Source organism: Calonectris borealis, chromosome 20 (genome assembly GCF_964195595.1).
Source record: "Calonectris borealis chromosome 20, bCalBor7.hap1.2, whole genome shotgun sequence".
Lineage (NCBI taxonomy): Eukaryota > Metazoa > Chordata > Aves > Procellariiformes > Procellariidae > Calonectris > Calonectris borealis.
In genome coordinates, this window is record NC_134331.1 from 1,455,955 (window position 1) to 1,482,806 (window position 26,852).

The 26,852-nt window shown below is 71.2% G+C and overlaps 1 protein-coding gene across 1 annotated transcript; it reads left to right on the plus strand.

Moving 5' to 3' along the window:
- Positions 1-220: 220 nt before the first annotated feature.
- On the plus strand, positions 221-26,782 carry BAHCC1 (BAH domain and coiled-coil containing 1). The gene is made up of 27 exons (XM_075169383.1): positions 221-326; positions 2,087-2,420; positions 10,542-10,721; positions 11,815-11,937; positions 12,386-14,104; positions 14,183-14,288; positions 14,372-14,580; positions 14,694-14,852; positions 15,313-15,506; positions 15,938-16,295; positions 16,387-17,115; positions 18,240-18,424; positions 18,538-18,674; positions 18,910-19,011; positions 19,893-20,007; positions 20,092-20,335; positions 20,554-20,718; positions 20,840-21,165; positions 21,413-21,520; positions 21,604-21,866; positions 21,961-22,036; positions 22,116-22,224; positions 22,312-22,434; positions 22,519-22,692; positions 23,417-24,561; positions 25,363-25,599; positions 25,676-26,782. The coding sequence occupies exons 2-27, from the start codon at positions 2,246-2,248 to the stop codon at positions 25,880-25,882; spliced, it is 7,668 nt and encodes a 2,555-aa protein (XP_075025484.1). The 5' UTR covers positions 221-326; positions 2,087-2,245; the 3' UTR covers positions 25,883-26,782.
- The last annotated feature ends 70 nt before the right edge of the window (positions 26,783-26,852 follow it).

Below are 26,852 nucleotides of genomic sequence, written 5' to 3' on the forward strand. Positions count from 1 at the left end.
CGGCGGGGCGCGAGCGCCGCGCGGCGGCGGCGGCCAATGGCGGGGCGGCGCGCGCGCGCGCGGGGGGCACGCGCTTATTAGCATGCGGGGCGCGTCGCCCGGCGGAGTGCGCGGCGTGAGCGGGGAGGCGCGGCGGGGTCCCCCCCCCCCCCCCACCTCCCCCCCTTCCAACCCCCCCGCCCCCCCCTCCCCGGTTCCCTTTGCTGCAGGAGCAGCCGGTGCATGGGCAGTGCACGGGCACCGGCAGGAGCACGCTGCGCACCCCGCCAGGGCCGCCCCGCGCCGGCGGGACCGCACTCGCCCCGCGCGCGCGGAACGCCCCTCCGGTAAGTAACTGCGATCGTACGGGCGGGTGGGGGGTGTTCGGGGGTTATTTTAATTTTTTTGGCGCTTTGGTATTCTTTTTTTTTTTTTTGTCGCCTTTATTTTTTTTTTTTGCATTGATTTTTTTTTTTTTCTTTTGGCATTCGAATATTTTTTGCCTGTTTTCTGCCATTAAAATATTCTTTGCGGTAATTTTTCTGCGTTAAAATGGGTTTTTCGCGTTAATTTTTTTGCGTTAAAATGTTTTTTTTGCGTTAATTTTTTTGCGCTAAAATGTTTTTTTGCGTTAAATTTTTTCTGCATTTTTTTGCGTTAAAATGTTTTTTTATTGCGTTAATTTTTTTGCTTTAAAACGTTTTTTTTGCGTTAATTTTTTTGCGTTAAAATGTTTTTTTTGCATTGTTTTTTTTGCGTTAAAATGTTTTTTTTGCGTTAATTTTTTTGCCTTAAAATGTTTTTTTGCATTGATTTTTTCACACTAAAATATTTCTTCCCGTTAAAAATCTTCGCATCAAAAATCTCCGCCTGCAAAATTTTGTGCACTAAAACATTTTTTCGCGTCGAACCTTTCCTGCGTTAAAATTTTTCGCATTACATTTTTTGTGCCTCAAGTTATTTCCCCCTAAAATTTTTTTTTTGCATTCAATTTTTTTTCGCCTTTAAAAAACTGCCTTTTTTTACATTGCTTGGCTGCAATTTTATTTAAACAACCCCCCGTTTCCCGGCGGTGCGCGCCTTCCCCTCTCCCGGGGCTGCGCTCCGCCGCCCCCCGGGACAATACGGCCGCGCTCGCTCCGCCGCCCGCGGCGGCCCCGGGGCCGCGCAGCCCCGGCCCGGGAGGGGCCGGGAGCCCCCGGCCGCGCTCGCTGCTCCGCGCCCCTTTGTTCGCCGCGGCCCGGCCCGGCCCCGGCAGCCGCGGTCTCCCCGCCGGATCGGGCCCGCCGGCCCCGGCGCTGCCGAGAACAATGCCCCGGCGCACCGGGCGGCCTGGGCGGGCTCCGGCGGGCGGGAGCCGGCACCGGGGCCGGGCAGCGGGGGCCCGAGCACCGGGGGGGGAACCGGGGAGCGGCGGCCGCGCGAGCCGGAGAGCGGGCTCCGCGCAGCGGGCAGCGGGGCCGTGCCGCCGGGGGCGAAGGGAGAGCGGGGAGGGGAAGCGCCGTGCGGCGGGGAGACGCCGGGGAACGGGGCCCGTGCAGCCGGGAGACCGGGGGCGAGCGGGGTCCGAGCACCGGGAACTGCGGTGCGAGCACCGGGGGGGGAGCCGGGGGGGTACCGAGCACCCGGGAAAACAAGGGCCTGTGCACCCGGGGAGCCGGGCCCGAGCGGCGGGGAAGGGCCGGGGCCGCACACCGGGGAGAAAAGGGCCCGAGCGGCGGGGAGAACAACGAGCCTGGGAGCGGGGGGCGGCCGGGGGAGCGGGGCCGTGCCCCGGGGCGGGGCGGCCGGGGGGGCCGGGGCCGTGCTCCGGGAGCAGCGGGGAAATGGGGGGGGGGGGGCCGTGCACTGGGGGTACTGGGGGAACTGGGGCTCACGCGCGGGGGGAACTGGTAACCGCGAACCGGGGGTGTGGGGGAAATGGGGGGGGCTGTGCCCCGGGGATGGCGGGGAAACGGGGGACCGTGCACGGGGATATTGGGGAAAAAGGGGGCTGCGTACTGGGGAAACTGGGGACCTGTGCGCTGGGGGGCCTGGGGATGTGGGGGGGCCGTAACGCCCCGGCTCGGCCGCGCTCTCACGCTCTCCTTTCTCTCCCTTGTGCCAGGAGCGGAGGATGAGCCGGGAGCCCCGGCGCAGAGCGCGGCACGCCGCCACCGAGCCCGGCCCGCCGCGGCGCTGAGGATCGCCGGCCGCGCCGAGGAGCCGCGTCGGCGTCCCGCCGTGCCCCCCGCGGGCAGCGTGCGGGTGGGTGGGTGCCCCCGGCATGGACGGCCGTGACTTCGCGCCCCCGCCGCGGCTGCTGTCGGAGCGGGGCAGCCTGGGCCACCGGCACAGCACGGGGCGCGTGGCGGGTTCGGCGCACGGTGCCGTGCAGCCCCCCGGACACTTCCAGCCCACCAAGTACTTCCCCGCGCCCATCTCCATGGCCACGCACACAGGTCAGAGGGGCCGGGGCGGCGGCGCGGGGGGGCCGGGCGGGACGTGGGGGACCGGTGCACTGGGGGCTCGGCCTCCCCTTTGTGCTGTGCCCGCTGTCACCGCGCCCGGGGGTTTTGGGGGGGTGGGGGGGTGTGGGGGGGTTCACGCACACGGGGGGGCATTTGCCCGCCTGCCCGCTCTGCCGGCACGGGAGGAGCGCGAGCCCCGGGCCGGCCCGGCGAGATCCCGGTGCCTGAACAAGGAAGCGCTTTCTGGGCGAACAAGGAGGCCGTTATGCGCGGGGCCGGCGCGGCGGTGCCGTGGTGCGGCGGCGGGGAAAGGCCAGCAAACCCCGGCTCTATATAAAGCGCCGAAGTGTCAGGGTGAGAAGGGGTTTGCGGCGCGTGCGTTCGCCTCTGCAGCTGGTGTCCTGCCGGAGACGGACAAAGCGCGGCATGCGGCCGAGCACGGCACGGCCAACCGTGCCGGCACCGGGATGGGGCTCGCCGGATCCGGCCACTGCGCCGGCATCCACAGCGTGCGCTGCCCGCTCGGCTTTGTCTGCAGCGGCGTGCGCGGAGAACGCTCGGCTGCGGCCGTGCAGGGTTAAAGCGGGGTGCAGGGTGCCGAAAGCGGGGTGCACGGCACGGGGGGGCTTTGAGGGCGCAGGGGCAGCAAGCGGGGCGCAGGCAGCGGGGAGCCGGGCTGCTGCCGCCGAGCTCCGGGACGGAGCCGAAGCAGGAGCAGGGACGGATCCGGTGTGCAGTGTGCCGGCTCGGCACGGCGCTGCCCGGGGCCCCCCGCTTCCCGCCGGCACAGGCCGTTTTCTTGCCGCGGCACGGCGGCAGCACGGTTATTGTCGCCGCCTTGATGAGCTGTGAATACTAATAAAATTATATCTGCTTTAATGGGATTACAATTAGTGCGTGGATTAGGGCGGGGGGCACGGCCGGGCCGGCGCGGGGGGGTGGCGGCGGGGGCCCGAGGCTCCTGGAAGGAGGTGGAAAGCGGGGGGCACCGGGGGGTGCCGGGGAGGCGGCGCCGGATCAGGCCCGCAGCCGGGGCGGTTTCGCTTTGTGCCGGCGGCCCCCACGCTGCGGCTGGGCCCCCCAGGACCACCGCCGGGCCGGGGGGGGGCCACCCTGGCCTCCCCCCCGGCTTTGGGGTGTGGGGGGCCTGAATGGGGGCTCGCGGCCCGTCCCCAGGGTGGGGGACCAGGGTGGGGGCTCGGCCCCTCTCCGGCTCGTGGTGGCCGGGGGGGGGATCCCCGGGGGACGCCGGCGCTGGGGGGCCGCTGGCTTCCCTCTGGCTTCTCGGCGTAGCGGTGTCCCTGTGGCAGCGGCCGGACCCTCGCGCTCGCCGGGGCCTGGGCGACACATGGGAGCCCGAATGCAACGGAGGTTGTTAAAATAACATGGATCAGGCTAAAAATACCCCGGCAGAAACTCGCCTTAAAAAAAAAAAAAAAAAAAAAAAAAAAAAAAAAAAAAAAGGAGAAGCCAAACCCAACAACAGAAAGAGCTAAAAATATTCCCGGCTTTGGCAGGGCGGGCGCAGCCGGAGCCGTTCCCGGCGAGCCGCGCTCGGAGGCTCCTGCGCGTACGGGAACGTTGCTCAAGCGCATAAAAATGATAATTTAGTGCCCAGCGCGGTGCCGGGGCTGGCGGGAGGGGGGTCCCCAGGCCTGGCACCCCGGCGTCCCTGTGGCGCGGCCGTGCCACGGGGCCGGGAGCCGTGGCAGCGCGCGGAGCGGTAATTAACGCCGATGATTGATAATTACCCCACCCAGCAAATAAAGCCAGCCCGCGGTTTGCCGGGCGGCGGTGGCGGGGCCGGCGCGGCACGCGGCAGCCCCGGGGCACCGCGCCGGCCGGGGGGGGCTCCGGCCACGCTCCCCCAAATGGCTCCCGGCGGCGGCGGGCCGGACTACACCTCCCAGGAGCCTTTGCCGAGCGCCGGGGGCCGGAGGCCGCCCTGGGAAGGGGAGATAAAAACTGTTTAGCTTGATTTTATTAAAGCCATAATTCAGGGCTGCGCAGTTATTGCAAACAAATGCTTCGGTTTGCGTCTGGTTTTGGCACCGGGACCATGCAAATGATGGCGCGAGACGGCGCTGGGGGCCAGAGCACGGGGAACCGCGGCCCTGCCCGGTGCTGGGGGGTCGGGGACCCCTGGAGCTGCCGGCAGCCCAGGCCGGGGTGCAGCCGCTGCTCCCCGATCACGGTGCTGCCGGGGGCACAGCCCGGCTGGGCGCTGCGGTCCCCCTGCCCCAGCACACCTGCGCTGACCCCTGTGCCGAGCGGGGCTGGGGGTCCCAACGCACCCGCCACGGGGAGTGGGGCGGGAAACTTCGGCAGAGGCTCGGCCGAGCCCGCGCTTTGCGCCGGGGCCTCAATTTTTGCCCTTCTGACGTTTTTATGGACTAATATATAGTTGAGATCGCGCCGGGCTGTTTGTCACCGCGGCGGAGCCCTCGGTGCATTGCAATGTGGAACCGTGCCGGCGGCTCTCACAAGGGCGCTGGGCTTTGCCGGGAGCACCGCTGCCGTGGCGGTGCCGGTGTGCAGCCCGGTGCCGGTGCGCAGCTTGACCACAGTGGTGCTGCTTTGCAAACCGGTGCTGGTTTGCATCCTGGAGCGGGCGTGCTGCCTGGCTGTGGCAGCGCCGGTGGGCATCCCGGTGCGGGTGGGCGTCCCGGTGCGGGTGGGCATCCCGGTGCGGGTGTGCATGGCAGTGGCGGTGGACGGGGCTGGTGAGCCGGCGGCGTGGCGCTGGCAGCCGGCTGGGCTCCTGCAGCTGTCCCCCTCCCTGGATTAAGTTGCAGGCCGGGCGCTGCGCGGTTCCAGCGTGGCTGGGGGCGGCTGGCGGGGGGCAGGTGGGGACGGTGGTCCCCGGCCGGGGTGGCGATGCGGGGCTGGGTGCCAGCGCTGCAGCCGCTCCACATCGCAGCTTCCTCATTAATGACTAAAGACGGGGTCTGACGAGGGGCTGGGAGGCCACGGCATGGCACCGGTACGGCTCTGGCACGGCTGTGGCGCGGGGGCTTCCCGCTCCCCCCCTCGGCACCGTGTGCCAGCCCCGCTGCGCCGCCGCATGCGCTGCATCTTAAAAAGTAGGTGTCAAAGTTAAAACAGATTTTGAGATTAACTCGTCTGCTCCTCATTAGCCACACTTGTGCCGGGGTGGCTGGGGGGACACACAGGCGCGTGTCCGGCGGGAGGAGCGGGATGCGGAGAACCCCAGATCCCCTGGAATTACCCTGGAGTGGTTTCATCTGTTCGTTAGCGATGAGCTGGATCCGTGCGCAGACGCTGCTGCGCGCCGGGGCCCGGGGGGACGGGCAGCCCCAGCAGCCGCGCGGCGCAATCCGGGCAGCTGCCGCGAGCCCCGGTCACCGCCGGTAAATGTGGTGATTGCCCCAAACTGGGGGGGTGCAGGGGGTCTTGGCACCCCAGGCTGCGGGCACCCGGCCTTTGCCCTCCCGTCCCTGCACCCCCCAGGGCTACCTGACCTGGGGGGGTCCCGAGCCGGGGGGGCTGGGGGCTGCGCTGCCGGCAGTGCCGCCACCGGCTTCTGTGGACCAAGCACCGCGTGTGCGGCGGGCTCGGGGCTGATCCCCTGAGGGGGGACTGGGGGTGCAGGTGGGCTCCACGAGCATTTGGGTGCCCCCTCGGGACCCCCCCGCCCCAGAGCGTCCCGTCCCCGCCGCAGCCGGTTCCTCTCCCGGCGCTGATGGCAGCGATACGCGACAGCCGAGCGGGGAATTTCAGCGGAAAACAAAAATAGCAGGATTTGGCGATTCGGTGACTCTGCAGAGATTCACACGGGCTGCGCCCCCCCCGCCCCCCCCGTGGTAAATAAACACTCGCCCAATAATCTCATTCTTGGAGTTCTTCTTTATCCGCTCCGTAAAACGAAACAGATGGGCACAGGCGCGGCCCTGCCTGCTTCCCTGCCTGCTTCCCTGCCTGCTTCCCTGCCTGCTTCCCTGCCTGCCCTCAGCATCGCCCCAGGCAGGATCTGGCCCCGCTGGGTGCTGGGGTCCCCCGGCCCTGGGGGGAGGGAGGGGACGAGTCCACGCAGCCCCTCGGGGTTGCTCCCTCCCGCTTAGTGCTCGGGACCCTGGGGGTGCGACGCTTTGCAGGGGGTCATGGGGGAGATGGGGTCACCGTGGGCCCCAAGTTTGGGGGGGTCACTTGGGGGTCCACGTGCTTGGCCTCCGTGGGACACCAGGCCCCCGTGGGGCTGCGCAGGGTGGGACGCTGGGACCCCCTGGGCCCTCCCTGGCTTCCCCGCGGCACCGGCCCGTGCCGGGCCTGCGGCTGCTCCCAAAATGGCCTCTGGGTTGTGCGAGCCGCGTGCGTCTGGTGTGCAAGTCCTGCGTTGGGCGCGCAAGTCGTGTGTGCCGGGCGCGCGGGCAGCGTGCACCGGGCAGCGTGCACCGGGCAGCGTGCACCGGGCAGCGTGCGCCAGCCGTGCGAGCAGCCTGCGTCAGTCGTGCAAGGAGCGTGCAGGAGCCGGGCAGGCAGCGTGCGCCGTCCTCACGAGCCCCGTGCAAGCTGCGTGCGCCCAGCGGTGTGTGCACCCACGGCCCCGGTGCAGCGCACGGCCCCGGCGAGCGTGCAAGCGTGCGGCAGCGCGCAGCCTCTCGGCGGCTCCAGCCTCCCCTTCCCTCCCTTGAAAGCCGACAGCTTGCGAGTGGCACTTAGCACGGAGCGACTGCCGTGTGATTACCCATCGGATAACGTTTTAATTGTACTTCTGGCACTCTGTCAAGCTAATTTGAACTGCATTTCAATATTACAGCATTTATTTAGTGCCATAACAATATGGATTAATCTTAAATTATAACACCGAGGGAATTATATTACACTTATTTCCTATTTGCCAAATATTTAAAGGGGCCGTGTGGGTTGCAAAGCGCGTGGTGGGGTGTTGGGGGGGAGCGGGGGGGTGGCACCTCCCCGGGGTGCCCGGCCGTGGGGACGCGGTGCGGGAGGGTCCCTGCCAGCTCGTGGCGTCTCTGCCTGCGGCCCCGGCCCCGCTAGGAATGTTCCAGCCCCGAAATAGCCGAGGGAGTAACCCAACCCCGCGCACGTCCCCGCCACCGCGGGGACCCAGGGACCGTCACCTCACCCGGGTGTGCCCGGGGCTCCGGGGGGCTGCAGCCCCCCCACCTCCCTCTGTGAAATGGAGCCCTTAAGTATCGGGGTGCAGCCGTGCGCCTGTGCTGGGGGGGGCTGGTGGGACGCAGCCCCCACCTTCCCGGAGCTGCGGGGGACAGGGGGGCTGGGATCCCCTCCCTTTCCTGGCAGCGCCGCCTTGGGGACCCCGCTGCCGGCCCCCGGCCCAGAAACCTGCTGGGCCGGAGCAGCCGTGGCCGGAGTGACCCCCCCCAGGGCCACGGCCCCCCCACACCCGCCCTGGCCCCGCTTGCTGGCAGGGGAAACTTTCCATCTTCCCAGCACATTCCCATCTGCGCCGCGCTCAGCGCGGGGGTGGCGAGTGGCTTGGGGGGGGGGGGGAGTGCCCCTTGCCACCACCCCCAGTCCCACCAGTGCCCACCCCCCCAGCCCCCATCCTCCTCCGGCGCTGTCGGTGCGGTCGTGCTGAGCCCTGGCATGCTCGTCACACGTGTGACCCTCTGTGGATTTGAGGCCAAGGCGAAAAGCCCCCCCGGGGCCCCCCGGCTGCGGTTTGGCGGTGACGAGGGGGAAGCGGCTTTGCTTCCCTTTTAACCCTTTCCTCCAGCTGCCACCTCCCCCCAGCCCCGTGCGGGGGGTCCCGGGCACCTCCAGCCCCAAAACCCACCGGCACGCCCCCGCCCCCTCCCCTGCCTCGGTTTCCCTGCCTGGCCACGCCGCAGGGTCCGGCTCGGCGTGGGGGAGAGTGTGGCGTGACCAGGGCCATGCCGGGGCGGTTGTGGGGTGGCCGGGGCCAGCGCGGTGCCTGCGTGGCTGTGCCGGAGCTGCTGGAGATCCTGGTGTGGGCGCGAGGTGCAAAGCCCCACACAGACCCCGAAAAGCCGCCGGGGCCACCCTTCCCTCCCCGCTGGCGCCCGGCACGGGGGATTTTCTTGCCGGCTGTGCCGGTGCGGGGAGCAGTGCCGGCAGGACTGACTCATGGCGCTGGCCGCGGGGAGCCCGGCCAGGGAGTTCCCAGGCTGACGCTGCCGGGGGGTGGCGGGGGGGGCTGGGGTGGGACCCCGCTGCCCATCTGCCCCGTGCTGGCAGCCGGCCCCACGGCGCTGTGCCCGCCCCGGCGCGGGGCTCCTCCGGCACTGCCTGCTCAGGGGTGAGATGAGTTGTGCACGGTCTCGGGGACCCTTCCGCGTCCTCCCCGGCACCGCGGCTGGAGGGGGCAGAGCCAGGGGGCTGCTCTCTGACTGTGTGCTCTGCCGAGCCGTGCCATGCCATGCCAAGCTGCGCCGTGTCATGCCGAGCCGTGCCACGCCATGCGGAGCTGTGCGAGGGGCCGGAGCGAGTGTGCGTGCGGGCGTGCGAGGCGGGTGGGAACGGCGCGACCGGCTGCGGGGCCAGCATGCGCCGGGGGATCCGGCCGTGCCAGTGGGCGTGAGTCAGCGGGTGGGAGGTGTGGGGAGCGGCGGCCGTGGCCCCGCCAGCCCCGCCGGGACGCTCCGCGCCAGCCCGGCCCCGCCGCCATCGGGGGGGGTTTATTTTTTTACAGCCTGTTTCACAGCTTCCAGAAAAGGCTCGTTCTGGAAACCTCGGCTTCCTGCCCGGCGCAGCCACCCGGCACGCTGCCGGCTCCACGCCCCGCGGCGGGGTCCCCCGGCACGGCCGGGGCTGGGTGTGCACCAGGGCAGTTGCCCGCGGGCAGCACCGGGCATGACTCCTCCGGGATGCGTTGGCGCGGCCGGGCTGGCCGGCGGGATGTGCCCAGCGGTCCCGGTGCGTGCCGGTGCGGGGGGGGCAGTGTCCGGCCCTGGGGGCGCGCGGTGCCGGTTCCCAGGGCCGCGGGCAGGGTGCGGCCGTGCCCCCGGCCCACGCGGCCCCTGCCCGGGCTCGGCCCCCGGTCGGCCAGCGCAGGAAGGAGCGAGCTGCCTGAAACCACATCCCCGACACTCATCCCAGAGGCATCCCGGAGGGATTAGCCGGGGAGCGTGGGCCGGCTTAGAGAGCAAAGCATTGCTTCCTGCCCCGGCCGGGCGGCCGGCCAGCCCGGGCTCCTCCGCGCCGTGCCGAGCCGTGCCGGGGAGGGAGCGGGCGGCCGCGGCCCCGCCAGCCCACGTCGGCACACACATGGCCGCGGGGAGCGGGATGGACGGTGCTCCCTCCCCCCGGCTCCCGCCCGGCCGCTGGCCACCAGCTCCAATGTTTCCACCATGATCTCATGGCTCGACCAGGGTGGGGAGCGCTGGCCTGGGCCTCCCCGGGGGGCGCTGGGGCCCCCCCAGGCTGTGGGGGAGGCCACCGGGGTCAGGGTGGGGGCTGCCCCTCTGCCCTGCACTGGCCGTGTCCTCCCCACACGCCTGCTCCTCCCTGCACACGCGTGCACCCATGCATGTGCACCCATGCATGTGCACACACATGGTGTCCCGGCACCCGGGAGCTGCTGTCCCCGTGTCCCCAGCCTTCCTGTCACCGCCTCCCGGGCCCCGGCAGGGCTCTGGCTGCCACAGCTGGCAGCTGCCCGTGCTGGGAGCGGGATGGCCCGGCTCACCCTGGCACGGCACGGCACAGCCGAAGCCCCGGGGAGGGCGGGCTCGTCCCGGCACTGGGGGCAGCCGGTGTTCACAGCGGCTCAGAGCTGCAGCGTGCGGAGCCACACGCATGTGCAAAGCCTCCCACGCACCGGCACACGTGTGTGCCCAGGGCACGCACACGGGGGCAGGGCAGGGCACCGGTGCCCCTCGCACGGCTCTGCTGCGCCTCTGGCTGCGTGTGCCAGCCCCGGGTGACTGAGGGGACATGAGGGGCGAGTGCGCGCGGGGGGTGCGATCACACGAGGGATGTGCGTGCGCAAGCAGCGTGCATGCACGAGGGATGTGCAGCGTGGGCTGCGCGCAGCCCTGCAGCAGGCGCGTGTGCCCGAGTGTGCCCGAGTGAGCGTGGCGGCGGGGCGGGCGTGCGAGGGGGGACGCGGGCAGCCCTCCCTGACTCTCTCCTCTCCCACCGCAGCCGGCGGCGGCCTGATGGGGAACGCGCCCCCCTCCTCCTTCATGGGGGGCTTCCTGAGCAGCAGCCTGGGCTCGGGGGCGCCCAGCCACCCTGCCGGCCCCACCGCCTCCCCCCCGGAGCCGGCTTTCCGCGGGCCCCACTCCGGCACCTCCCAGATCTGGTTCTCGCACTCCCACGAAGGTGAGCGGGCGCCGGGGCAGGGGTGGGTGGCAGCACCCCGGGGCGGGCGGGCAGGGTGTTCCTGTGGGTGCCCCTGCGGGTGTCCCTGTGGGGTGGCCAGGATGCGGCTGGGGCTCTGCCCGGTGCCAGCGGGTGACGTCCAGCCAGCGCCCACGCGGACGGGGTTCAGACCTCCCAGGCGCTGGCACACGGGGTGGTCGTGGCAGCCGGCCGGCATGGGCACGCGGTTGGCACGCAGCGAGCTTCGGGGTGGCGGCAGGGGGGGCACAGCCGGCAGCGTGCCCCACAGACCCCCCCGGGCATCCACGGGGACCAGGCTCAGCCCTCCGCAATCAGGGCTCAGGGCGGGCCAGAGAGGCTCGTGCCGGGCTGCAGACCCCCGCCCCGTGCCAGGAGCCGGGCTGAGGCCAGGCCAGCTCGTGTCACTGGTGATGAACCCGGGGCTGCGCTCCCCTCCCACGGCAGGGACCCCCGTGCCGGGGCAGGCTGCAGCGTGGGGACTCCCAGGGCAGCACGCGCAGCCCCAGTTAAACAGACACCGCAGTGCGGTGGGAGCTGGGGCTCCCCGCAGCCTGGCACGGCCCCCGGTGCCCCGCGGCATGCCGGCGTCCCTGTCCCCACCTGAGCGGCCGGAGCGAGGGCCGACAGAGTTAAGGAGCGGGGAGGTGGTATTGGCGCGGGGCCCTGGCAGCCGGCCCAGCTGGTAGTTTGACCGGCTGCCAGTTGGCTCCCGGCGTGCCGGGGCCTGCGCGGCGTGCCGGGGGGGCGCGGGGGGGCCGGGCAGAGCACGCGGCTCCGGCAGCGCAGCGCCTGCCGCTGACGGACAGCCTGCCCGAGCGCGCTGGCTAACGAGCTGTGATACAGCCACCGCTGCCACGAGTCTGTGGGGTCTCAGCCCAGCGGCAGCTCCCGGGGGGGCGGGGGGGGTCCCTGGCCTGGAGGAGATAACGGGCTCCGGCAAAGCATTTGCAGCCGGAGCGGTGCGTGGCCGGGCTGCTGTGGTGCGGTGCGTGCCGTCGCATGGCACAGAGATGCCGCGGGGGGCAGCACGCCTGTGAGCACGCCCCGGCCCCCCTGACCACCATGCCCCCAGCCCCGGGGTACCCCCGCTTCTCCGGGAGCCTGGCCTCCACCTTCCTGCCCATGAGCCACCTGGACCACCACGGCAACAGCAACGTCCTCTACGGCCAGCACCGCTTCTACGAGAGCCAGAAAGGCAGGTACCGGGGTCCCGGCGCGGCACCGCGGTGCCACCGCAACCTCCGGGGCTGGCCGGGGTCCCCCACGGGGGCACGTGTCCCCAGCCTGGCTGCCAGGCAGGGGTGGGGGGGCTCAGTGCCCGTCCCCAGTGCCGGTGCCCGGTGCCGGGGCAGGGGGCTGGTGGCAGAGCAAGTGCCGGGTCCCCAGGGAGGAGCAGGGCCGGCGGGCGCAGGGTGGGCACCCGTCCCAGCCGCCGCTCTCGCTTTTCACAATATTGTGGCGGGCGCGTAATAGGGAACATTGTTTGGGTGGGAAATGGAGCTAATTAGGCCGTGCCTTCCCCCGCGCTCCTCCCCTCGTTAGCGGGGAGCCGGTGCTGGCACGGCTGCGGCCCCAGGCGCCCGGACCATGCCGTTGTTTGGCAGGGGGGCTGCGGGGGGCTCACCCATCGCCCTCCCCTCCAGATAACTTCTACCTGCGCAACCTGCCTGCCCAACCCGCTCTGCTCCCCGCCAGCCATGGCTTCCCTGGCATCGCCCGCGCCGCCCCCGGGCCCCCCGCCGGCTCCTGCAGCCGGGAGCGGGAGGCCGGACCCCTGCCCAAGACCCCCAAGGACTACGACCGCTTCCTGGCGGGCAAGGAGAAGGCGGGCAAGGGGGACCCCAAGGAGCGGCCGCCCGAGGAGGACCCCAAGGAGCGGCACAAGGCGGTGCTGCCGGTGCCACCGGAGGGGCACTGCAAGGAGGGGCTGCCCCCGCGGGGGGCCGGCGACGGCCGCCCCAAGCACCTTGCCTCCTGCCTGCTGGGTGCCAAGGGGCTGGAGGGCGACGCCGGCCGCGCCGTGCTGCCCAGCTGTGCCGGCAGCGCCCTGCCCCGCGCCGGCCGCTGCAGCGCCAAGGAGCCGTGCCGGGGCGAGCGGGAGCCGGGTGCCCCCGAGGCGCCCCAGCCCTACGGCGAGTGCGTGGAGCGGCGGCAGATGCTGCACCACGCCGTTTCCTACGCGGTGCCCGCCGGGCCGGCCCCGCTCGGCCCCGCCGCCGGCTCCTTCCCCTGCCTGCAGCTGCACGCCGGCTCCGAGGTGCTGTGCCCGCTGCCGGAGCCGGCCGGCCGGGAGCTGAAGCTGAGCGGGGCCACGCTGGTGCCCTCGGTGGGACACCTGACGGACAAGAGCCGCTCCTTCCAGGTGGCGGCGGAGGCCGGCGGGCTGGAGCGCGCCGAGGGCAAGGAGCGGCACGCCGAGGCGGGGGCCGAGCCCCCGGCCGCGTATGGCGGCCCCTTCCACCACCCGCTGAAGGCGGAGGGCCCGGCGGAGCGGCGGCTGGAGTGGGGGGGTCCCGGCGCCCGGCTGAAGGGGCTGGAGTACCTGGGCGGGGGGGCGGCTGAGGGGCCCCCCTTTGCCGGCCGGGGCCCGGCACCCAAGGGTGCTCTGGAGAAGGGCTACTTTGAGGTGCCGCCGGCGCCCGACTGCTCCCGCGCCGCCCGTCCCGACCCGCTGGGCGTCCGGGTCGGCCCCTCCTGCTGCACTTTAGAAAAGGGCCCCCCCAAGGACCCCCCCCCGGGGCCGGGTCCCCAGAAAGTGGCACGGATCCGGCACCAGCAGCACCCCGAGGCGGAGGCGGCCGGCACCGGCCCCGAGGGCAAGCGTAAGCCCCTGGAGCTGAGCGCCCTGGGCTACGGCGGGCCCCCCCTGCCCCCCTGGGGCGTGCAGGGCCAGGGCCCCCCCCTGGCCGTGGCGGAGGAGCGGAAGGGGCCCTACCTGGACCCCTTCGGCACGAGTCTGCAGCAGGCTGCGTTGATGACTCAGGGCCCGGTGCTGGGCCAGGAGGTGCCGGCCGCCCCGGACGAGGTCTCGGCCATGAAGAACCTGCTGAAATACAGCAACCAGGCGCTGCTGGGGGGGCAGAAGGGCCCCCCCTTCGTGGGGCTGGGGGGCGTCAAGGGCAGCTGCGCCCACCAGGACGCCAAGTTCCCCCCGGGGAAGGGGCAGCCGGAGCTGGAGCGGCCGGACTGTGCCCGCGGCCGGGAGCACGACGGGCTGGCCCCCGGCGAGGGCGAGGTGCGGCAGCCGCCCGTCGGCATCGCCGTGGCCGTGGCGCGGCAGAAGGACACGCTCGGACGACCTGAGCCCTCCTACGGCAGCGGCGGCTCCGGGCGGCAGGGCCGGGCGGCCGCCGGCATCAAAGGTAGGGCCCGGGGGGGCCAAGGGGGTGGCGGGGGGCCGGCGGTGCCGTGCTGACGCCGCCGTCCTGTCCCCGGCACAGCGGGCACCGCGCGGCCCATGCACCTCATCGAGCTGGAGGCAGAGGAGGAGCGGGGCCGGCTCTGCGAGGAGCGCCTGGGGCTGCCGGGCCGAGAGCTCCTTCTCCAGTAAGTGCCGGGACAGGGACCGCCGGGGCTGGTCCCCGCGGTGCCACGCTGCCCCACGCCCCGTGTCCCCCCTCTTCCCGCAGGGACAACAAAGACCTGGTGGAGTTTGCCCGGATGCACCCGTCGGGGGGGTGTCCCGGGGAGCTGACCCCCCACCTGATGATCGCCGGGGGCTCCTCGCTGCCGGCGGGGCAGCTCGGGGGGGACCCCGCCGCCCATGCCCACCCGGCGCACACGCACTGGCTGCCCCGCACCCGCAGCCCCTCCATCTGGATGGGGGGACACTCCTACGGTCAGTGCTGCCGGCAAACGGGGGGGCTGCGGGAGCGCGGCTGGCCGGGTGCCGACCCCCCCCCAGCAGCGGGGTGCTGTCCCCCGGCACTGACAGCCCTCCCGGCCCCGCAGGCATCGGCCACCCCGCGCTGCACCAGAACCTGCCGCCCGCCTTCCCCGCCTCCATGCCCAGCACCATGCAGCCCGTCTTCCCCCTCTCCCAGGACCCCCCGGCCCAGCTCGTCATCCTGCCCACCGAGCCCCCCGCCCACGGCACCCCCCACACGCTGGGTGAGGCTGGGATGGGGGGTGGCGGCGGGCACCCCCCTTGTGCTGGGGGGCCCTGGGGGCACTGCTGTGGGGTTGGGGTTGGGGGTGCTGGTGACGGGGAAATGGGGTCCCTATGGGTGCTTTTGGGGGGGCGGGGTGGGAGATAGGGGACCCTGTGGGTGCTGCTGTGGGATTGGGAGTGCAGGGGTGAGAGATGGGTCCCTTTGGGTGCTGCTGTGGAACTAGGGGTGCAGGGGTGGGAGATGGGTGCTGCTGTGGGATTGGGGGTGCATGGGAGGGTGATGGGGTCCGTGGGGGTGCAGGGGTGGGAGATGGGGTCCCTGGGGGTGCTGCTGGTGGTGTAGGGGTGGGAGATGGGGGCACTGCTGGTGCTGCCAGCGGTGCAGGGGTGGGGGGGCACTGCTGGGGTCTGCAGGGTGACCCCAAGGCGCGTCCCTGGTTGACCCCCCGCCTCCGGCAGCCGACGTGATGGACCAGGCATCGCTGTGGCCCCCGATGTACCCGGGCCGGGGCCCCAGCGCCCACCTGCAGCACACGGGGCAGCTGCCCGTGTACTCGCGCTCCCAGTTCCTGCGGCAGCAGGAGCTCTACGCCCTGCAGCAGCAGCAGCGGGCGGCCCAGGCCCTCGAGATCCAGCGCCAGGCGCACGTCCAGGTGCCCGTGGGGCTGGGGGCGGCGGGGGGGTGAGGGGGGCTGGGGTGCGGATGGGACGTGGGGCTGGCTTGAGGATGCAGGGCTGGATTGGGGTTGGGGTGGAGGGTGGGGATGTGGGGCTAGGATGGGGCTGGGGTGTGAGGTGTGGGGCTGGGTGTGGGATGTGGGGCTGGGGGGTGGGATGTGGGGCTGGGGGGTGAGATGCTGCTGTGTGGGATGTGGGGCAGGGCCGGGGGGCTGGGGCCAGGCAGTGGGGCAGGGTCTGGGCCATGGGGCTGGGCTGTGTGGTGCTGGGGAGGGCTGGGCTGTGGGGCAGGGTTGTAGGGTGCTGGGCAGGGCTGTGGGGCAGGGTTGTAGGGTACTGGGCAGGGTTGTAGGGTGCTGGGCAGGGCTGTGGGGCTGGCGAGTGCTGACCTCCCTGTCCCCCGCAGCGGAAGCCAGAGGAGCAGCCCCTGGAGCTGGAGGACGGGGGTCCCGAGAAGCCCCTCAAACCCTCCCACAAAGCAGTTGCCTTAAACCCCCCGGCCAAGGGCCTGTCCTCGGCGGCACCCGGGCCCCCCAAGCTGTCCCCTTGCTGCCACTCTCCGGCCCTGCGGCACCTGGCCAAGTGCCCCGTGGCCCTCCCCGCGGCCCCCTGCACTTTACCCGTCTGCCCCGCCGCCAGCTCCGCCGTGGCCCCCCGCTCCCCGGCCGACAGCCCCCTGCCCGTCCAGAGCAAGGGCAGTGACGGCGAGGACAAGCGCGGAGAGGGGCAGCCGCCCCGCGACTACCCCAAGTCCCTGGAGCCAGGTAGGACCGGGGCTGGTGAGGAGGAGGAGGGTGGCCGCGGTGCCGGTGGGTGCCAGGGGGTCCCCGCTGAGCATCGCCCGCTTCCCCGCAGACCTGCCCCCCGGCTACAGCTACCCCGCCGCCGGCATGGGCTTCTCCGAGGCGCACTCCGCCGAGCCGGCCGACCCCGACACTATGCACGCCGGCTCCCCGCCGGCTGAGCCCGAGCAGTCCCGGACCTTCAGCCCCGCCGGGGAGGTGCTGCGGGAGCCGGGCCCCCCGCGGGAGCCGCCAGCCGGGGGGGTGATGGCCGAGGGTCCTGGGGTGCTGCTGCACCGTCACCACCTCCTCCTTGCCCCAGGGCCCCTCTGCGGGGAGCGGGGGGCGGCCCCAGCTGCGGGGGCTGCTGAGGAGCGGGCGCCGGTGCCCTTTGGAGTGCACCGGGAGGCGGCTCAGGGAGCGCCGGAGCAGAGCCCGCCGGAGCAGCAGCACCCGGTGCCCATGGTGGGGACCTCCCCGCTGCCCCCCACCGTGGAGGAGGAAGAGGAGGAGGAGGAGGAGGAGGAGGAGAACGGTGACAGCGATGGCTCAGAGCTGGAGGGCAGCTGCGACGAGGATGGTGATGGCCCCAGCGGGCGACAGGGCTGCCCGGGCGGGCTGGAGGCGCTGATTGCCGCTGGCATCGACCTGGGGGAGCTGCCGGCGCTGGGCTCCCCTGGGGAGCCCCCCCCGGAGCCCCCCTCGCCCGCCCCCCGCGCCTCAGGGATCCCCGGCATCGCCCTGCTCAGCGAGCTCGCCGACCTGGAGCTGCGCCGGCGCCGCTGCGACCTGGCCCTGGAAGGTGAGCGGCCCCTGGTGCCCCCCGGCACCTTGTGCTCCCCATGGTGCTGCCTGCCCGCGGGGGTGCTCAGTGGGCGCTCTGTGCAGGGCATGCAACAGAGGGGTCTTGCAGCGCGCATGCAGTGGAGGAGCTGTGCAGCGCGTGCAAGAGCGGGGCTGCCCTTGCGTGAGCTCTTGCACAAGCAGGGCTGGGCAGTGCGTGTGTTGTGCAGTGGAGAGGGGGGTTGCATGCATGCCGGCAGCGCAGGGGCTGCATGCGCATTTGCGGTGCAGGGAGCTGCATGCATGTCGGCAGTGGAGGGCTGCGTGCCCGTTTGCAGCGCGGGGCTGCATGCGCGCTGGCAGCAGAGAAGCAAGCGGGCTGCGTGCGTGCTGGTGGTGCGGTGCGGTGCCCGGCAGCCAGGCCCCGCTCGCAGCCCGGGGCCGTCTCCGGGGCTCTGCTCCAGCGCTGGCTCCAGGCAGGCGCCGGGATTCCCTCCCGGCTCGGCTTCCCCAGGGAATCCCGGGGGCCCCGGCAGGGAAGGCCGTTCTGGCGCGTCCCCAGCGCTGCCGCGGGCGGGTGGCGCAGGGCGGGCGTGTGGCGGCGGGGCCCCGCGTGCTCGGTGCTGCCCGTGGCCGGGCGCGGCGCAGGGCCTGTGACGCTGTGGGGCGGGGGGGTGGCGGTGGGGCCCCGCCGCAGATGGGGCGGCCGGATGGGGCGCGTCACCGCGTCCCTCCCAGCCCTGGCCTTGGCTCTGCTCGCCGATGAGTTCATCGCTGGCCACTGCTGCTCGCCCGGCCCCGGCCCCCCCGGCCCCCCCAGCCCCATGGCCGCCCGGGGACGCTGGCTGTGCCGCGCACACAGCGCCCTGCGCACCGTCCCCCTGCCCGCCGCCGCCCCCTGCGTGGCCCCACGGCCACCCTGGGGCACCCCGCTTGTACGTGGCACCCCATGGCACGGCCCTGTGCCCCACGGCACCCCCAGCCCCACAGACACCTCCTCACCCCGCACGGCTCTGGTAGCGGTCCCGGTGCCACCGTGGCGTGCGCACGCAGGCACGGGCCGTTGCACAAGAGCACGCGTGGGGCAGCGCAGGGGTCTGCGGCACGTCCCCCGCCAGCCCCCCTGACCTCCCGTCCCGGCAGGGGAGGACGAGGACCTGCTGGCCTTCAACCTGCAGAACCTGGCCACCGTGGCAGCCGCCTGGTCGCTGGTGGAGGCGGCCAGCCGGGAGGGCAGCCCCCCCGCGCTCAGCCCCCTGCCCGCCTCCCCGCCGCCCCGCGCCCGCGTCCCCCGACGCAAGTACACCTGGACGCCCAAAACCAAGGCTGTGAGTGTCTCCTCGCGTGCGGCCGGGGTGGGAGGTGGGATGAGTTGTGCCTGGTCTCAGCCCCGGGGCCGAGGCTGCCGGCGCTGCGAGCTGCCCACCCCCCCGGCCCCCAGGTTTGCCCCCTGAAGGCGGCCATCGAGCAGCTCAACACGCAGGAGGTGGAGGTGCGGATGCGGCTGGCCGAGCTCCAGCGCCGCTACAAGGAGAAGCAGCGGGAGCTGGTGAAGCTGCAGAGGCGGCATGACCACGAGTACGTCCCCGTCCCCATCCCCGTCCCGGTCGGGTCCCAAGGCCAGGGGGGTGAGGGGGGAGGCAGCCCGCGGGAAGCCGGGAGGCCAGGGAGGGAGCGCCCTCCGCCGAGTGGGGCAGCAGTGGCGGTCACTGGTGCGATGAGTTTGGGGCCGTCCTCAGCCCGGCTCGGCGGAGGGGCACCGCCTGCGGCGGCCGCGCGGCTCAGGGTGCCCCCGGTCTTGCCGCGGCTGCAGGCGCGACGAGAGCTCCCGGAGCCCGGCGCGGCGCGGCCCGGGGCGGCCGAGGAAGCGCAAGCACTCCAGCACGCTGGGCAGGGCCGAGAGCCGCAAGGTCAAGTGAGTGACCGGCGCCGCGTGCCCTCCTTGTCCCCAGGGACGGGCCACCAGCCCTGCTGCCGGGGGGTCTGGCCGTCCCGCCGCGGGGGTGGCGGTGCTCGGGGGCCGCCCCATCGCATCCCCCCCAGCAGCAGCAGCCGCGTTTCGGGGGGGTCCAGCCGCTCGCTCCAGCGCGCTCCCGCTCTCAACCCGCTTGCTGGGGGGGGGGGGCTCGGCTGGGTGGCAGCACCGTGTCCCCCCCCTCGCTGGCCACGGGAGCAGCGTTGCATAAAAGCCTCTTTATCTGCGCCGTATAAAGCCATTGGTCACGCTGCAGTGGCGTTCATCGCTGCCGGCGCTTTATTATTACCCATTAGCCGCCCGGCGCAGCCGTTTCCCCACTCCCGGGCCCTGTATAATTGTCCTTCTCCGCTACAAATTGCCTCTCCCGACAGGCCCATTTGCATAAATCCTCCGAGCGAGTCCAAACACGCTCGGAGCGCGTGTGCGCGCGCGGCCCCCGGCCCCCCCGTTCGGTAATAACAGTTAAATCTGCGCTAAATGGTTCCTTCAATTAAGACGGAGGGGAAGGAAAAAGAAAAAAATTAATCTCTAGGTTTTATGTCACAAAACATTAGTGAGCGAGTGAAGGTTATGGGGCGGGGGGGGAAGAAGAGGGGGAGCTGGTGGCTGGCGGCAGCCGGGGGGTGCAGGATCCATCCAGGAGGTGCAGGATGCGGCCGGGGTGCAGGATCTGGCTGGGGGTGCAGGATCCCACCAGGGATGCAGGATCGATCCGGGGGGTGTAGGATCCCGCCAGGGTGCGGGATCCATCCTGGGGGGGGGCAGGATCCAGCCGGGGGGTCCGGCGGGCGCCGTGCCCACGCCGCGCTCCCCGCCAGGGCGGTGAAGACCAGCCTGTCCCTGCTGTGTGCCGAGCTGCGGCGGGACCCCGAGCCCAAGAAGAAGAGGAGCAAGCTGGCCGAGGCGGCGTTCGGCAGCCTCAAGGGCTCCCCGGTGAGTCTGGACCCGCCACCGGTGAACAGCACCCCGGGGCTGGGGGGGTGCCGGCCCCCTCCCGAGCCTCCCTGTGCCCCCCAGGAGAAGGTGCGGTGCAAGAAGAGCGGCTCGCAGGGCAAGCTGGCCTGCAAGGTGGCTCACAAGGTGTCGCAGCTGAAGCAGAAGGTGAAGAGCAAAGGGCTGCCCGCCGGCATCAGCCCCTTCCGCCGGAAAGACCCCAACCCCGGGGGCCGCATCCAGAAGAAGCTGTCCCGTCCCAAGAGCTCCAAGGCCGCCAAGTACCAGCCGCAGGACCCCGACCCCCGCCAGCCGGCCGGCTTCAAAGGCGAGGCTGGCATGGGGCTGGGGGTGCGGAGCGGGTGCTGGGGGGCCAGGACGGGGGGGGTGCATCCGGTTGCTTGTGCCAGGGGGTCCCGTGGGGCTGGGAGCAGCCCCAGCCCACCCCATTCTGCGCGGGGAAGCAGCATCTCCCTGGGCATGGGGGGGTGCAGGGGCCACCCCTGGGTGCCTGGGGTCCCTCATTGCTGCCCCCTCCTCCTGCAGACGAGCACGACGGGGACACAGACAGCGAGGACGGTGACGACGAGCCGGGCTTGTCCCTGCTGCCCACGGTGCCTGTGGCCGTGCTCGGACCCTCCCCGTCCTCCGTGGTGAAGATGGAGGCCAACGAAAAGGCGAAGAAGAAGAAGGAAAGGCAGGGACTGCTAGGTAACGGGACTGCCCCGCGGGGATGCGGGGGGGACATGGGGGACGGGGACCCCCTGGGTGTGAGCGCTGGGGCTGGGTGGGCACCCACGGGGTGCCCTGAGCCCCGTCCCCCTCCCTGTAGGGCCCTGCCGCCTCGGCAGCCCCGAGGGTGAGGTGAAGATCAAGCGGCGGCCGGTGAAGCCGGGGACTGGCAAGCTGGAGAAGGTGCCGGCGCGGCGGAAGGCAGGCGGCTGCGAGGAGGGCGGCAAGAAGAAGCTGAAGGCCAAGCCCAAGGAGAGCCTCCGGCCGCCGGCCCCCAGCGGCCCCAGCGCCCCGGCCCCCGCCGGCAGCCTCTTCGCCGGCACCGACCCCCGGCACTTCGGGCCGAGGGACGAGGGGGCTCGCCTGGCCAGCGAGAGGCTGAAGAAGGCCACGCGCAAGAGCAAGGTGCTGCAGTCGGCCCTGAGGGTGAGCCTGGGGGGCAGAGGGTGGGGGGCACCCCTAGGACCATGGGGTGCAGAGGACCGTGGGGTGCAGGGGGATGGGTGCAGGGTTTGCGTGGGCTGGGGGGGCACCGATGCACGGGCTGGGGGTGCTGAGGGGGTTGGGAGCACTGATGGGCCCGGGGGTGCGGGGGCTGGGGTGGTCGGGAGCCACCGGTGGGCCCCAGAGGGCTGGGGGGGGCTGTCAGCCGGCTCTGATCCCCCTCCCGCAGCGAAAGAACGGGGCGCTCTCCCTGGCCCTCTCCCCCCGGAGCGCCAAGACCATCCTGAGCAAGGGCAAGAAGCTGGCCAAGGTGAAGAGCAAAGTGGCCACCAAGCAGGTGAGAGGCAGGGGCTGGACCCCCACCCCGGCACGGCCCCCCCCGCCGCGCCCCCCACCCACCCCCGGCTCCCTCTCCCGCAGTGCAAGGGCCGGGCGGTCAGCAAGCTGCTGGAGAGCTTCACCGTCGAGGACGACTTCGACTTCGACGACAACAGCAGCTTCTCGGAGGAGGAGGAGGAGGGGGGCTGCCTGGCGGGGGTGGCGCGGGGGGGACGCCGCTCCCCCCTGCCCCACGCCTGCGCCATCCAGAAGGAGGATCTGCGGGACGGGCTGCACATCCTCATCCCCAAGGAGGACAGCCTGCTCTACGCCGGCAGCGTCCGCACCATCCAGCCCCCCGACATGTGAGTGGGGGCCGGGGTGGGGGTCCCTGCCACGGGGGGGGATGCCGGGGCGGCCGGGCGGGCGCTGACCCCCCCCCCCATGCCCCCTCCCCAGCTACAGCATCATCATCGAGGGCGAGCGGGGGAACCGGCAGCGCATCTACTCGCAGGAGCAGCTGCTGCAGGAGGCGGTGAGCGGGGCGGGGGGCCGGGGCGGGGGTCCCGGCGGGCAGCGCGCCCCGCAGAGCCCAGCACGCCGCTTCCTCGCAGGTCCTCGACGTCCGGCCCCAGTCACGACGCAGCCTCCCGCCGGGCACCCGCGTCTGCGCCTACTGGAGCCAGAAATCCCGGTGCCTCTACCCGGGGAACGTGGTGCGAGGTGAGGCAGGGGGACGGGGGGCGGTCGGCAGGGCAGGGGGGTGTCGGGGACCCCTGCCCTATCCCGACAGCCCTCCCCGTGCTGCAGGCTCCTCCAGCGACGAGGAGGAGGACGACCCTGAGGCAGTGATGGTGGAGTTCGACGACGGGGACACGGGGCACATCGCCGTCTCCAACATCCGCCTGCTGCCCCCCGACTTCAAGATCCAGTGTGAGGGGGCCGGGGCAGGGGCCGCGGGCAGGGGCCGGGCAGGGGGGCAGCGGGGCCGGACCTGACCCCGCGCTCTGCCCGCAGGCACCGAGCCGTCCCCCGCGCTGCTGGTCTCCAGCTCCTGCCGGAGGACGAAGCGGTCGTGCGGTGACGTGCCCCCCACGGGCGAGCTGCCCCCCAGCCTCTGCCCGGACCGCCACGATGGCCCCGAGCCCCCCAAGAACTCGGGCAAGAAGGCTGCTGGCAAGGAGAAAAGCGGTAGGGGGGGGGCTGCCACCTGCGGACCACCTTCCCCTGGGGTGTCCAAGGGAGGCGGTGCCGGCAGCGCTGGTGCGGGGCATGGTGGGATGTGGGAAAGGGTGCTGGGATGCAGGGAAGGGTGCTGGGATGTGGGGAAGGGTGCTGAGATGCAGGGAAGGGTGCTAGGATGCAGGCAGGGGAGGGGGATGCGGGGAAGGGTGCTGGGATGCAGGGAAGGGTGCTGGGATGTGGGGAAGGGTGCTGAGATGCAGGGAAGGGTGCTAGGGTGCAGGCAGGGGAGGGGGATGCGGGGAAGGGTGCTGGGATGCAGGGAAGGGTGCTGGGATGCAGGCAGGGGAGGGGATGCAAGGAAGGATGCAAGGATGCAGGCATGGGAAAGGGGTGGTGGGACACAGGGAAGCAGGCGGGGGGGCAGGAAAGGATGCTGGGATGCAGGCATGGGGGAGGATAGGCAGGGAAGCAGGCAGGGATGCAGGCGGGGAGAGGGGATGCAGGGAAAGGTGGGGTGCAGGGGGTTGGGAGCGGGGTATGGCAGGATGCAGGGCCAGGGGTGGAGGAAGGGGGTGGCGCAGGGCGCTGCCGCGATGGGGGAATGGAGATCAGGCCGCAGGGAAGGGCGTGCAGGGTCAGGGGCAGTCTGGGAGCATCCCTGCCTCCCGCCGTCTGTCCGTCTGTCCTCCCTCGTGTCCGCCGGCCCTTCCTGACCCCCGCCTCCCGGCAGGCAAAGCTGCGGAGGTGCTGTCGAGCGGCAAGGCGCCGGTGCTGAGCGACCCCTTCCTGGGGCGGCGCGGCGGGCCGCTGCTGAGCTGGTCGGCGGTGACGCAGACGAAGCGGAAGGCGGCGAGCAAGGGCACGGCCGTGCTGCAGAACCTCTTCCAGGTCAACGGCAGCGCCAAGAAGCTACGGGCCAAGGAGGCCATCTTCCCCGTGCACCACCACCACCACCTCGCCGCTCCCGTCTTCGGCAACGGCTTCGGGGCCGACTCCTTCAGCCGCATCGCCAGCTCCTACGCCTCTTTCGGGGCCGGGGCCGGGCTGGTGCTGCCGGCTGCCCAGAAACTCCTGCGCTCCAAGAAGGCCGAGCGGCTGGAGGCAGAAATGGGCAAAAGCAGCCGGAGAAAGGCAGGCAGTGAGTACCTGGTCAAGCTGGACCACGAAGGGGTGACGTCCCCCAAGAACAAGAACTGCAAGGCCCTGCTGCTGGCTGAGAAGGACTTTGGGGCCAAGCTGGAGCGGCCCCTGGCCAGCCACGGCTATGCCCACGCGGCCCTGGCCGGCAAGGATAGGAAGGGGCGGGCGCCCGTGCACCAGCTGCCCGTGGGGCTGGCGCTGCGGAAATACTCGGGCCAGGCCGAGTTCACCCTGAACTGCGACAGCGACTGCCACAGCTCCTACTCGGACATGGACGAGGACGAGGAGGCGGGCGGGCTGGGCGCCGACGTGCCCTCGCGCTTTATGACCCGCCTCTCAGTTTCCTCCTCTTCCTCGGGCTCTTCCACCTCCTCCAGCTCCGGCTCCATCTCCACCTCCAGCCTCTGCTCCTCCGACAACGAGGATTCCTCCTACAGCTCCGAGGACGAGGACTCCACGCTGCTGCTCCAGACCTGCCTCTCCCACCCGGTGCCGGCGCTGCTGGCGCAGCCGGAGGCCCTGCGCTCCAAGAGCGGCGCGCCGCAGCGCTGCTTCCTCACCAAGGCCGCCGCCGCCGGCCCCAAGGCCAAGCTCAAGCGCAAGGAGGCCCTCAGCTTCTCCAAAGCCAAAGAGTTCTCCCGGAGGCAGCGCCTGCCCTCGGTGGAAAACCGGCCAAAGATCTCCGCCTTCCTGCCCGCGCGCCAGCTCTGGAGGTGGTCGGGGAACCCCACGCAGGTACGGCCGGCGCCCGCCGCGGGCACCCGCCGCTCGGCACGGCGCGGGGGGAAGGAGCGGGCACGGTACCTGCAGGCACGGGGCAGGGGGCGTGGGTGGAGGTGTATGGGTGCATGGCAGGGTGCATGGGGGCAGGGGGCGTGGGTGGAGGTGTATGGGTGCATGGCAGGGTGCATGGGTGCAGGGTGCTTGCGGTGGGGTGCATGGGTGCCTGGCAGGGTGCCTGTGTGCACGGGGCAAGGTGCAGGGTGCGGAGGTGCAGGGGTACGGCACAGGGTGCATGGGTACAGCAGAGTGCTTGGGGATACAGGGGAGGGTGCATGGGTGCATGGTAGGGTGCCTGCGTGCACGCAGCAGGGTGCATGGGGCAGGGTGCAGGGCACATGGGCGCATGGCACATGGGTGCATGGCAGGGTGCCAGGGGTTACGGGGCAGGGTGCTTGAGTGCATGGGGCACAGCACCTGGGTGCTCAGGGCAGGGTGCATGGGTGCACAGGACGGGGTGCCTGGGTACGCCAGCCATGGCACCTGGGTGCACAGGGCCGGGTACCTGCACGTGCAGGATGGGTTCGCTGGGCATGGCGCCTGGGTGCACAGCGCAGGGTGCTGGTTACACCGGCTGTGGCACACGGGGGCACGGGGCAGGGTGCCTGCAGGGTGCGCAGGGCTGGATGGTGCTGTGGGAGCATCCCACCCTGGCTCGGCGCTGCTTTCCCCGGGTGCCTGGGGTCTCGCCGGGCAGGCGCATGTGGGGTCGGGGGTCCATGCGCCGTCCTTGACCCCCCTGCTCGCCCCCCGCAGCGGCGGGGCATGAAGGGCAAGGCGCGGAAGCTGTTCTACAAGGCCATCGTGCGGGGCAAGGAGACGCTGCGCATCGGGGACTGCGCCGTCTTCCTCTCGGCCGGGCGGCCCAACCTGCCCTACATCGGGCGCATCGAGAGCATGTGGGAGTCCTGGGGCAGCAACATGGTGGTCAAGGTCAAGTGGTTCTACCACCCCGAGGAGACCAAGCTGGGCAAGCGGCAGAGCGACGGCAAGGTGAGGGACGGGACGGGGAGGGGGGGGCGGCGTGCCGGCGAGGGGGCGGCCGGTGACGCCGTGTCGTCCCCTGCAGAACGCGCTGTACCAGTCGTGCCACGAGGACGAGAACGACGTGCAGACCATCTCCCACAAGTGCCAGGTGGTGGGACGGGAGCACTACGAGCAGATGACCCGCAGCAAGAAGTACCAGGACCGGCAGGACCTCTACTACCTGGCGGGCACCTACGACCCCACCACGGGCCGGCTGGTGACCGCCGACGGGGTGCCCATCCTCTGCTGACCCCCCGTGCCCGCCCCGGGCGCGGGGAGGGGGACGGGGACAGGCAGCCCCCCCCCGCGTGCCCCCTCGGCCGCGGGGCTCCTTCCCGGCAATTATGCAAAGCCCGGGGTGGCCGGGGAGGGTGCGGGGGGCATCATCATCATCGTCATCGTCGTCGTCGTCGCGGGGGGCGCAGGGGGGGTCCCCTACAAGCCATACTTTCCCTAGTACCTCTGACTGTTTGCCAGCAGGTAAAGCAGAAATCAGGTGTGTTGTTCTATTTATTTTGCGTGTAAATATTGTATTTCTTCCGGGAAGTTTTATGGAAAAGAGACAAACCAACAAAAAAAAAAAAACAACAAAAAAACAACAAAAAAAAATTAATAATAATAAGGGGCGGGGGGCGGGGGGCGCGTTTCCGTTTCAGTGCACTGTTTCCCCCAGCCTGGCTGGGACGAGGACAGCGGGGGAGCTCTGTATATAGGGGGGACGCGGCGGCAGGGCGGGGGGCTCGGCCCCCGGCACGGCTCGGGCACGGAGGCGGGCGGGGGGCTGGCGGGGCGGCTCTCCCGGCCCCCCCGGGGGTCCCGCTGCCGCCGCCCGGCCCCAGTGCAATAGCGGGGTGGCCGCGGTGCCGGCGGACGCTGGCCCGTCCCGCCGAGCCCTGCCCGCCGCCGCCCGCCGCCGCCCCGCGCTGTAAATGTGTACAGGCCGCGCGGCGGCGGGGGCTTTTCCAGTGTAAACACTAAAAACACAAAACGAGACAAAAAAAATCCAACAATAAAAAAAAAAGGAAAAAAAAAAAGGAAAAAAAGGATTAAAAACACAAAGGTTTTATGAACAGCAAACTCTATGTAAAGGCCTTTTAGTATGGAACTTTTTTATTGATAACTTGGCTTATGAATAAATATATGAACCGTTGCTGGCGCCGGCTCTGCTCTCTGCGCTGCCTCAGTTTCCCTGCCGGCGCGGCCGCCCCCGGCCGCACCCT